At 45.1% G+C, this 12,463-nt stretch overlaps 1 protein-coding gene across 1 annotated transcript in view; it reads right to left on the bottom strand.

Moving 5' to 3' along the window:
- The window catches only part of LOC115099358 (cytochrome P450 2J2-like), a 42,088-nt gene extending 30,974 nt beyond the window's left edge, over nt 1-11,114 (bottom strand). Inside the window, exons 1-4 of the mRNA XM_029616948.1 lie at nt 10,868-11,114; nt 7,448-7,610; nt 3,575-3,724; nt 2,766-2,926 (exon numbers count right to left, since the gene is read on the bottom strand). Coding sequence (XP_029472808.1) covers nt 2,766-2,926; nt 3,575-3,724; nt 7,448-7,610; nt 10,868-11,038 — 645 coding nt within the window. The 5' untranslated portion in view covers nt 11,039-11,114. The remainder of the gene's footprint in view (nt 1-2,765; nt 2,927-3,574; nt 3,725-7,447; nt 7,611-10,867) is intronic.
- Between the last annotated feature and the right edge of the window lie 1,349 nt (nt 11,115-12,463).

Here is a 12,463-nt window from a genome sequence, read left to right as displayed (position 1 = left end):
TAGCTGTTCCTGTGGCGTCGTGCCTGTGTTTGGACTTCTTGCTTCCAGCCACGCCCGTTTCTCTAGGGGCTGGCCCGCAGCTCTCTTCCCCAGTTATAGGGCCAGCAAGGGGCGGTCCTGTCTAACTCCTCCCAGGGAGTTGCCTACAACCTCCAGTATATAAGGACTTGCTTGTTAGTTCCTGTTTGCCTTCGGATTGGGTTACACAGTTGTCTGTGGCCTCTCCCGATCCAGGTCCTCCGTGGTCTGCCGTGTCTAGATGGTACCTTGTCTCGATGTCTGTTTCTGACCGTGCCTAGATGTCTGTTCCTGTTCCTGCCAGCCGTAAGGGCTTCGGATGTCAGTATCCCAGCATCGGAGTTCCTGTTCGCCTGGAGTTTCCCTGCACCCTCCTTTCCTCAGCGTGGTCCGCGACCAGCCTTCCTGGGCTGTGTAGGGTGCGTCTGGGACGGGGTGGTCCGTGACCAGTCTAGCTGTGCTGGCTGAGTAGGGCGCCCTGTTGGACAGTGCCATGTTTCCGTCCTGCCTTGTCTACAATGTCTTGCTTCAGCCCTTGCCCTGATGTCTTCGTGTCTCTGCCTTGACCTACGTCCTCGTCTGGTTCCTGAGCCTTCTGTCCTGTTGGGCCCTGGAGTGGCCAACAGGAGGGATTCGTCCCACGGGCTCTTGAGCTTCTGCCAGCCGAGGGGCTTCGGATGTCAGTATCCCAGCATCGGAGTTCCTGCTCGCCTGGATCTTTCCTATGTCTCGCTTCAGCCCTTGCCCTGATGTCTCCAACGTCTTGCTTCAGCCCCTCTTGGATGTCTGCTTCAGCCCTCGTCTCACATCCTCAGTGTAAGGACTCTGTCTGCCCTCGCCTCTGTCCGGCCTGCTGCCCATTGCCGTTCCCAGCGGCAGGTCCGAAAGGGCCGGGAACAGTCGGAGGACCGTTCATTAGTCAACTTCCCCGTGTTGGCTACCGTGGGCATGCAGGTCCGGCTGAGGGTCGGACTCCCTGCTTCTGTTCCTGCCTGCCTGGCTCACCATGCCTGCTCAGCTCACCTCCCACGGTGTGGCTTGGGGCTCCTCCTTGAGTCCTGCTCAGTGTGTACAAAGTTCTAGAAACTCTGACATAAGTTTTCCGTGCTGGGCTCCATCCAATGATGTTGCCCATGTGTGAGGACTACCATCCTGCTTGTCCTAGGAGAATGAGTGTGTTATGTGCGTGCGCGCGCGCGTGTGTATGAGAGAGAGAAGATAAAATTTGTGTGGCCCTACCTCCCACAATACATGACAATCTCAGGGTGACTGGAAATCAAAAGATCCCAAGTTTGGAGAGCAGGAGATTTTTTTTTAATCGTTATTACTTTCAATTATTGGGTGCAAGTTGATATTTCTGCTGTTTTTAAATATTTTATTGGTGTTTGGGAAATATTAGTACAAATTTATGCATGTTTTTAAATTATTGGATGTTTGTTGGCTGTTTTGATATATTTATAATATTATGAATGATGTTTTATATTTCTTGATTTTATTGCTTGATGCATAATTTAATTGTGTCTGTGTGTTTACGGGGTGGGGGATGAGTGCATGGCTATAAGGTTTGCGTAGGCTACCTAATACCCTTCTCTTGAACATGGGTTCTGTTTGGGGGGGGGGGGGGAGACGGATGTCATTTATTAAAAATGTAGATTGCTGAAGGGAGCTGGGCTTTTTTTCACAGGCCCGGGACAGAAACTTAATGAATCAGGGCAGAGCTGGGCAAGGGGACAGCACAGTAATTGTTTGCACAGGGCAGCAAAAAGGCCAGCACTGCCCCTGCTTGCCCCTTTAAAGATGATATTGTGACCGGGTAAGAAGTGGTTATTGTCAGTTAGAGCCAGTTTGTCAAATTGCATCCCCTGGGCAGCTATGAGTCCCCAGAGAGGAGTGTAGTCTCTGCCATTGAGCCCACAGTACAGTGGTTTCCTCTTCTGCTTGCTCATGGCAGGCCAGAGGTCTGGGCAAACCACAGGTATCTATTTATTCAGAAGGGGCCAGGGAATCAAATTCTGCTGGTGGTACAAATTGGAAGAGGAGCAGGGTGCTGTGGCGATAGCCGCTGCTCTGAGAGGCAAGAGCGGCGAGCCTTAATCATCTCAGCTGCAGGCTGGCTGAAGCTTCTTTAATGCAGGTACAGGAGCAGCAGGAAAGACGTTTTCGGTCTTTTGGTGAAGTATTTAAGTGGCGAGGATGCTGGAACTGATTCCTCATGCTGGTAAGAGAAAGAGACCTGGGTACCATGCTGAGTTGAAAAATGAAACTAACTTTATTGTCCACCTCCCTACCTACTCCAGTGGCCACCTAGTGGCCCTGATATTTATACAACTGATACCACCAACGTGATGGCTGGAGTAGGTTGGACTGCTCCCTCGGCCTGAAGGCGCACAGTGATACAGCCCTGCCCGGGAATGCTGGGAAAGCTCTTCCAAGCATGGTGCTTTCGGCAAGCAGAGGCCTGGGAGCTGTGGTGGAGGAGTGCTCCATGGTCACCACAGCGGGCTGGGCATCAGGGAAAGCCAGGGTTCAAATCCTGCTCCTCTCGCTGACGATCCTTGTGACCTTGGGCAAGTCACTTCACTCTCCATGGGCCCCGGGTACCAACACAAGCCCCTCCCCCAGGGGCAGGGGCCTACCTGAGGTACCTGAATTATACCTTGCCTTGAGCCTGGGTTTGGAAAGAAGAGGAATTAAAGTCAGAATCAAAATCCAAAGCTCTCCAAGCCTAAGGAAGGTGGAAGGCTCACCCAGCCCCATGTGGTGCCTGGGAACCTGGTCACCAAATTAACGCTTTTGATGAGACGGAGGAAGAGCTTGTCGTCCGTGCTGAAACGATGCCCAAATACCACAGCACAGATCACATTGGAGACGGAATTCACCACAGACATGTAGGGATCTGTGGGCTTCCCTGGGGGCACAAGAACACAACAGAGGATTAGAAATTCAGGAACCAGCCACAAAACCATTCCTATAGCTCAATATTCAAAGGGATTGATCTGGATAAGTTTTGCATTAAATATGGATAACGCAATATCTTGGCCACTTATGCAGATCTTTTTTTTTTATCCCGCTAAGACATTAACCAGGTAAAATGTATCTGGATAAATGGGGAGTGTTCTGGGGGGGGAGGGAGGGGCCTTTCAGGGCAGAGTTCACTTAGCTGACTAACTTATCTGGCTAACTCAGCCGAATAAGTCTAGATGCCCTCAGACATAGCCAATTAAGTGGCAACTAACGTAAAAAAAAAAAACATACAAAAAACAAAAGCAGTCGAGAAAGCCTCGTGCACAAGTTCCCCACCCCCATCCCAGTGAAACTCTCACTGGGCATTTCACCTTTCCCCCTTATCCCCAAAAAAGTGTTATAAAGTTTAGGGCCTCTTGGCTGAAAGAGCCAGCCCAACCTCCCCTTCCTCTGTTATCTACTAACTTTGTTATTGTCTCCTATCGTTTGAAGATCCTGCCCTTTGCTGCATGCATCAGTGATCTTTAGATCTACACTTTCTTGTATTTTTCTGGAACGCTCTCTTACTCTCGGATATCTAGCATCACTTTACCTTCCTGTACAGCAAAGAACTTAACCAGGTGCTGGGCCTCCTCCAGGATCCGCATCTCCAGGCTCCTCTTCCCCAGCCCCAGATTCCTCAGGGTCGTCAGGCCAAAGCGTCGCTGCTGCTTCCAGGTGTGGCCATTGGAAAACACGATCCCTGAAGACGTTAGAGATGACATGGGTTGCGGTTAATACACTGGGGGAGTCTCCTCATCCAGCTCTATAGCAGGGTGACTCCCTCTCTCACCCCCTGTTACCAAATTTCCATCTTAAGATGGTTCTAATTTTGGTATGGGCTGGCCTTATAGCCTAGAAAGGAAACCAGATTCAATCCTTGGACCCGTCCTGCTCATATGGACACAGGACTAAGGGCACTGCAGCGATCCCAGTCCCTGATAAGATATTGCAGCTATGGTGCCACAGTATTTATTGCCCCATACCAGGTTTTGTATTACTTTTACCATTCAGATTTTATGCTTTCTGTATCCTTTTTTTTTTTATTCCCAATAAAATTTATTTTTTCAGAAAAGCAGGATTAGTCTTGTGAGGAGATCCCCTTCACTTCTAGGGGTACCAGATATTTTGGGTGGGGATACCCAAGAGTATTATAGAAACATAGAAATATGATGAGAGAAAGAGACCATGTGGCGCCTCAACTCTGCCAGTCCATCCAATTTATGTAACCCTTACAATTCCCAACACTTCCTCAGAGATCCCGACCTTCATCCCATGCTTTTTTGAGTTCAGAAACCATTTTTGCCTCCACTATCGCCACTGGGAAGTTGTTCCATGGATCCACCACCCTCTCTCTAAAGAAAGATTACGCCTGAGTCTACCCCCTTTCAACCGCATCTCATGGCCCCTCGTTCTAGAGCCTCGTTTCCCATTGAAAAAAGGCTCCCCTCCTGCGTATGGAAAACTTGCAGGTATTTAAATGTGTTTATCCTATCTCCCCTACCACGCATGTCCTCTACAGTATACGTGTTCAGATCTGTAAGTTCATCCCCATACGCTCTAGAATGGAGACCACTGACCATGTTAGTAGCCTCCCTCTGGAGCGACTCCATCCTGTTTATATCCTTTTGGAGGCACGGTCTCCAAAACTGTATACAATATCCCAAGTGAGGTCTCACCAGGCACCTATACAGGAGCCTCCCTCTGTCTGCTGACCCTTCCTCGCCCTATGCAGCCAGGCTTCTTTCTGGCTTTTACCATCGATTTATCCTCCTGTTTGCCCACCTTAAAGTCATCAGATACAATCACCCCCAGATCCCGCTCTTCCTCTGTACTTAGAGAATTTGGCCTCCAGTTCTTTTCCTTGCCCTTAGGTTTTTTTCAACCTCCGAGGTCGATTTTAAAATGAGCGCACATGCACCCGTTCACGTGCGAAGTTACACTAGAATTTTTAATCATGCACCTGCTTTGCGCATAAGTATGCTCCTGATTTTAAAAGGCTACTCGAGTGCACGTGTGTCTTCAAGAGGGACCTTGTCGGCTTTTACGTGCATGTGTCAATGGATTTTAAAACACGCTTACACGAGGCACATTTCCAGTTTTCCCAATTAGTCCTCCAGTTTGTCCACTTAATAGTGAGGCCTTTCGGATCTCTCTGGTTCTCCGTCCTGCAGGCTGCCCAGCTGAGCCAGAGCCCTCACCCTCGCCTCTAAAACTCAAAATCCTACAGACTTTGCTCCTCATCAGGAGCAGCAGAAAAGTCACGCGGATTTATTATGCACGAGCCCTGCGGGTTTCGCTTCTAAAATTTGGAGTTACGCCCTGAAACTCCCATGCCCGCCCCCTTATTCCTCACCTGTGAACGGGTGCATACGCGTGGATTTTGTGGATTTTTTTAATATTAACATTGCTTGCATGCTGCCCACATATGAGCATATATGGGCATTTTTGCGCTTTAAAAAATGACCTGTAAATACATTACTCTGCATTTTGTAGCATTAAATCCTAGCTGCCAGTCTCTTTATCATTTATTCCACTTCACTAGATCCCTTCTCATGTTTTCCACATCTTCTTCCTGTCTGTTATTCCCTGAAGCCCTACTGAAAATGCTGGACGTTTGACTCTGCATTCCTTTAGTGACCGCCGGCACAGACAGTGGAACGCGATGGTTCGGTGGAGTAGTATCCCCTTGAATTTAAGGTGGTTTTGATTGGTTGTGAAGTGTCCCAGGGAGCTATGAATCTGGGGACATTTTGGCAGGAGCTGCGCCTATCTGCTGGTATGGAATCAAGAACGGAGGTGATCTCTAGGATGCAATGGACCTGGAGTGGCCCATCCTGCAGGCTGAGGGCCCAGGGACCATCCCAGTACGCGGCTCTGCAGAGGCTTTTCCCTCAAGACCGAGGGTATGGAGAACACAGGCACTTCTAAGGAGTCATTTGGAAAGGAGGAGTGCTCCATGAATGACCCAGAGTGTGGGGGATACTAGGGAGACCTGCAGGCCGCTGGAGGGGATCTGAGTGGAAGCTCAAGTGATGAGAGAATTGTGAGTACATCCTAAGGGAGTGATTTCCTACATGGATTAGAGTCTGGTTTTTAAAAGGATGAGGAATCTGGGAGTGATGAACTTATCCTGCATGGGATGGATTAGGATTTGGAAAGATATATTCTTAATGGTGGGAGAATTTGAATATGGTAATTGTAAGGGATGTAAACCATATATTCCAATGAACTACTGATATGGAGAATTAGGAGATCAAATAGATGTTCAAGTAAAGAGTGAGAGATTGGTACGCTTATCTTTTGGGCTATTAGATAGTGTGTTATTGGGAGGTTTTTCTCTCATTAATTCTGAATTTTCAGTATTTAATGCCTACCCAATTCTATTCCGGTACATAGTGACTGGCTATACAATCAGAAATAAAGTTGAGTTTGTTGTGACTCTATCTAGATGTTTTATTTGTGCCAGCACTAAGGAGATAGTGAATGGGGCCAGGGGCCAGGGTTCATGGAGGGGAAGAGGTTGGTGCTCTCTCTGACCAGTCAAAGGAGTGTGAACTATTCCCACTGTCTCTATCATTGATCCACGTTGCTATCTGCATGACCCATGCTTTTGAACTCACTAAATAAATTTGGGAGTCTGACCTCTTTCCCCATAGTCAGTACCTTTCATCATTTTATGTGCATTGGTTGAAGTGGAGTTACAGACTGAAATCTCATGAGGCAATAGAGTTATCTGGACTATACTCATGTCCCCCTCTAGTATTTTCAATATTCTCGTCCCCATGCATTCTCCTACTGCTCAATATGTTAACGCCCCCACAGCAATAATACAGCCACGGAGATGGAGACATTTTAAGGTCTGTTTTCATTGTGCATAAATTGTCCTACAGTCTCCTCAGATTCAGATAACTGGCACTTTTCATCCAACACCACTACCATCTCTAACTTACTTCCATGCTTCCTATCTTTCTGGGTGCAACTTCACTACAAGCTCTATATCTGTCCCACTCACTGCATGATGGCAAGTTCTGAATGATAGGATGACGTACAGAAAAAATGGGACACTGGGCAGAGGAAAACAGAAGACCTGGTGCCAGGAATAAAGGAATTCTGACCTGGCAAGTGGTTTTACAATGTTTGCAATGGACACAAAAGCCAAGGTAGCTCCCTTCTGAATTCAGAGGGAGCAAGAGGCAGCACTTCAAGTCCATAACACCGTTCTGCGTACCAAATGCTCAGAACCTCTTAACATGAAGGTTTCAGCATTAAGTAAATGTAACTACAAGATAAATTTTGACTGCTGCCTCTTTATCCTTGCAGGGGGAGATTTCGTTCTATTCATGTCTATATCAGTATGAAAAATTTGGCACCCCCTGTTTGTCCCTCCATCACAGTCTGTCTAGAAGTTGTTGAAGGCATGTACCGTTTTCACCAAAGATCTTTTGGAAGTAGGGCATCCCAGGACGGAGAGCAAACACATCGGTATGAGAGGTCAAAGAATTTCGCACTGCTTCATAGCCGTTTATGACAACGATGGGAGTCTGTCCCAGCCACACGGTGTAGATGTTCCCATAGGGCTTTGCCAGCTGCAAAATACATCCAACAGGTTTTCTTGTTTCAACTAAAACCACACGGGTCTGATTCTCTGAGTATCCACCCCCCACTACCAGGTCTATCTTGTGTCCACCCACCCTATTTATTTTATTTTCTATTTATCCAATTCAAATTGGCCCATGCAGCTTACAGAAAAAAATATCATAAAATCCATCCACAATCATAGGTCCTCACCCTCTCAGCCACTTCAATTACTTCGACCCTTTCAGGATTCCCTCCCCTACGGCCAATGTTTCTTACTCCCACCCTCATATTTTCTCCAGAGTCCCCAATACCACTGCTATCTCTATCTTCTCTCCATGATTCCTATCTTTCCGAGCCCCTACATCTATTGCTTAGCTCATCTTATTTCTCATCCCCCATGTTGGCAAAGGTTTCCATCCCACTGCCAACTCTCCCTCCCCGACTCGCCTTCCCTCTCCAAGTGTTATCTCTGAACCTTCTCACTAGCTCTCTATTTCCACCCTCCTTCACGTTCCAAGAGTCCCCTCTTCCACTGCCAGATCTGTCTTACTCCAATTCTTCCCTGCAGGCGGGTGACCTGCCAATTCCCTTCCATGTGCAGGGGTTTGTGGGTCTTATTTGACTCCACGTGTGTGTAGTAGTGGCCCACTCGGTATTTTATAAACTTAAACAGCTGCGGTGCATGAAATTTTCTCTTTCCTGGGGGTTGAATAAACAACTGAGGACTTCTGTAGACCACCGCAGTACTGTCTTTTTGGGCCTTCCAAGATCACTTTCATGAGTCCTTCAGCTTATACAAAACATGGTTATTTTATTTATTTATTTAACATTTTTCTATACCGACCTTCATGAAAAGATTCATATCAAATCGGTTTACATGGAACGTAGGGACTAACTAAATAAATAACCATATAACAAGAAGGCAATAACAAGTTACATGTAACAAGGGTATCGAACTTTAACATAGTCACCGGGTCTAGGTACCATGAACATATCACTCTAGTTCTTGTTTGACTTTACTGGTTACCTATTACCTGGAGAGTTACTATAAGTTCACAAGGTACTTTGCTTGCTCTTCATGGCCATCCATGGTGATGGGCCTGCACTCCTGAGGTCTGCATTAACTGGTAAACATGCCCCTTCTCAGGAGTTGCATTCAGAAGGGAAAAATCCTTTTGTCCCTTCAGTATCAATCTTCTGTCTGGATGAAACCCATGCTAGGTCAGTGCTATGGAATTCTCTCATAGCTTAGTCATGAACCTATTTGGGCTTTCAGAAGAAATTGATTTAAGGCCTCAATGGAATTCCTACTAAGATGTAGCCTTGTTGAAGGGCTATGCTTTTAGAGAAAGAGAGAGGAACTTACCATCTATGCCACAGTACCCTCGTGTGAGGTGGCTGCAGTGGTTGTGTCTATATAAGACAAAGAGCCCTAGAGGAGTTGGGGATTTTTAAACATCTAAGGGAGAGAAAACCTTTTTCAGTTCTCTTTTTCCTGGTGAGCTCCTAGGTCTGGTTTAGTGGAACTTGGATTTGTGGAGATTTAAGAGACTTTCTAATTGATTTTAATTTTTTAGATCGGAGAAGATTCTTAATTTTGGATCAAGTTGAAAGGAAGTTTTTCCATCCTTCCTTTTCCTTCTTTTTTCAGGCTGATACAATAGTCTGTGCATTAAGAAACCATGCACTGGATTTCAGCACAGTTTTAATGCACAGGTGAACATTGTGTTTTCACTCTGGATGTAGTATGCTGATGCAATGCTAATGCACCAGGAGTTTAAAAAAGCACGTTGACTGGAAAATGTGCGCTCAGCACAGGCCAGATGCACATTTTAATTCTGGTGGAGGGCAGGGGGTGTCCCTTGAAACATGTATTGCCAAGAGAGGGAGCACACTTATTTAAGTGGCAGCGGCTAACCTTGGCCAGATAGCCCCACAATTCCGTTTTTATCGAGCTAAGTGGCGACAAGTAAAAGTGGCCAGATAACCAAATAAGTCAGAGCCGGTGCTCCTGCTGTTTCTTGTTTTCTTCATTCAGATCTCTTTTCCATTTTTTGAAAGATTTTTTTTTTTTGGCTAGAATAGCCTCTCTCATCTCACCTTTTAACCATGCCGGCAGTTGTTTGGTCTTCCTGTTACCTTGTTTAATGTGTGGCATACATCTGATCAGGACTTCCAAGATGGTTTTTTTTAAACAACTACCATGCCTGATATAAATTCTTAACCTTTGCAGCTACTCCTTTCAGTTTTTTCCTAACCATTTTTCTCATTTTATCATAGCATTTAACTTTCAAAAAGGAAAGTATTGGAGTAGATTTCCTTAGTGTCCTTCCTCCGGTTATCAAGTCAATTTGATAATGTTGTGATCACTATTGCCAAGTGGCCCCAACACTGTTACCTCTCACACCAAATCCTGTGTTTTATCATGGACTAGGTCTAAAATAACTCCCACTGTTGTTGGTTCTTGTACCAGCAGTCATTTATCTCATCTAGAAACTTTACCTCCTTAGCATGTCCTGATGTGACATTCACCCCGTCAATGCTGGGGTAATTGAAATCACCCATTATTACTGTGCTGCTAATTTAGTTAGCTTCCCCAATTTCTTTAGCATTTCATTGTCTGCTACTATACTGATGCTGTTCTATTCCCTTTCACAAATGGAATTTCTATCCATAAAGATTCAACAGTGCATTTTATTTCCTGCAGAACTTTTATCCTGTTTGACTCTGTGCCATCTTTGATATGTAGCGCCAAGCTCCAACAATCTGATCCACCCTATCATTACGATATAATTTGGTATCTCATTGGTTATCCTCCTTCCAGCAGATCTCTGAGATGCCAATTATATGTACCTCTTCAGTGTGTGTGTGTGTGAGAGAGAGAGAGAGAGAGAGTGTGTGTGTGTGTGTGTGTGTGTGTGTGTGTGAAAACTGGCTTGCTGATTGTCAGGAGGGGTTGAGGCTGGGAGTTGAACTGAGATGGAACTTGACAGATTTCCTTGGCTCTTCACCGTACCCAACCAAAAAAGGTGCTCTGCTGCTCTTGGAATCAGGCCCTAATTATTTGGGGTGAGCTACTAGTTTTTCTTCTTGAGTGTATGCTGGATAGTCTTGCCTCTTAGGAGTTTTACTTGTATGATTAAGTAGTTACACCCACAAAGACTTTCACAGCCTTGGGACAGCAATTCATCCTATACCCATATGGTGCTCTCTCTCTCCCGCCACCTTCCCAATTCAATGGAAAACACTGATAAATTAGAATTACCTCAATTAAATTGTCCCGGTCAATCCTGAAGTTCAGAGTCCAGAGGTTGCCGAGGAAGGGGAGGGGAGTGGGTCCTGGAGGGAATCGTCTGCCGACCCATTGCAGCTTCAGGAACTGAGCGATGAGCAGAGAGAGAGCCAGAACGGATAAAACCAAAACTGCGCTTAACATCTTCAGCTCTGCGGAGTCTCTCCTTCACTCTCCTGGCTGTCTGTCTCCCGTCTCAAACCAGGTCTCCTCCTTGCTCTCTGACAAATAAATAAAATTCTTTGATTGTCTGCAAGTAAACTCTTTGAAGTTAATAATTAATCTTTGAAAGATTTTAATGCCAAACAAATGTAAGATTAACAACATGCGGCAGTGGCAAATAACGAACTCTCTGCTGAGCAATTTTATGTCTTAGCTGTATCCAGGACCTGTGAGTGCAGCAAGCAGAGAGGGAAGAGAAGCAGGAGGGATCTGGAGGACATCATTCAGCATTAGACTACATTTTTATTGTAAATCCCTACTTTAAGCTTCTGTCTTTTAATCTGTGCAGGCTTGATTTTAAACCTTTTTCTTTAACATATCTGTTGAGAATCTTTGCTGGAGTTTTATTTTACATGTTGTTGAGTTTGAAGAGATTTTAAAAAAGAGACTTGAATCTAAAAAAGAGTTTTGTTTTTTCTCATTTCCTCCCATCCCATGCTTCATCTACCCCCCTCCAGGGTCTGTTCTCCCTAAATAATTCTCCAAGGATATAGGTCAAATATTGCTCACTTAAATTAAGCACTAATCTAGCCATTTCTATATTTTTTCACAATAAAACAAGTGACCTTGGACACAAATTAATATAATGACTATTAAGTGTAACAACCATGGTGCTTCAGTCCTAAGGCAGACCATCTGGAGCCTTAAGGCTTGTCCAGTTTGTCTTCAGCTGTCACACTCAAGAGAGGAATTGACTATGAATAGAAATGCGCTCACAACTATACAACATCCAGAGTATCGGCCCCTACTCCTACAGAAAATTGAGAAACTCAGAAATAAATGAGTTACAGTGAGCTCTGGTAGGGTAAGATCTGTGATGCAGAGATATCCCTTCCTGAAATGATAAACATGCACTTCTTTTTCTGCAATGGAAAATGATGCTTTATCAGAAACGGAAACTGAGTGGTATCTGAAAGGAGACACCCAGTGCACACAGAAATTCCAAAGTACCACCACATGGGAGCACAGAGGAGAGGATCACCTTGCTGGTGGCTGAAAGGAACTAGTAAGTTTTTGCTTGGGAAATTTTCTTTTTTAAAATTATTGGGGCAAAGTCAACTATTTGGGAATATTATTTAGTGTGTATGTTTGTGCTTTTAATAGTCATTAAGGCAGCAAATAAACAGAAGTTAGACTGTATTTTTAAATAGTCAGTAAGGCAGCTAGTAAGCAGTAGTTAGTGTGTTTATTTTTAAAAGTCTGTAAGACAGCTAGTAAGCAGAACTGAGTGTTTGTATATATATAAAAAAAAATTAGCCAGAAGCTAGAAATAAGCTAGGAGCAGTGTATACCTAAGTAAAAAGGTTGAAAAGTTCAGTCCAGTTACTCACCTTTGAAAGGTGTTGA

The sequence above is a fragment of the Rhinatrema bivittatum genome, chromosome 9 (genome assembly GCF_901001135.1).
Source record: "Rhinatrema bivittatum chromosome 9, aRhiBiv1.1, whole genome shotgun sequence".
NCBI lineage: Eukaryota > Metazoa > Chordata > Amphibia > Gymnophiona > Rhinatrematidae > Rhinatrema > Rhinatrema bivittatum.
The sequence above is the reverse complement of the archived record's forward strand: the minus strand, read 5'-3'. Positions and strand labels throughout refer to the sequence as shown.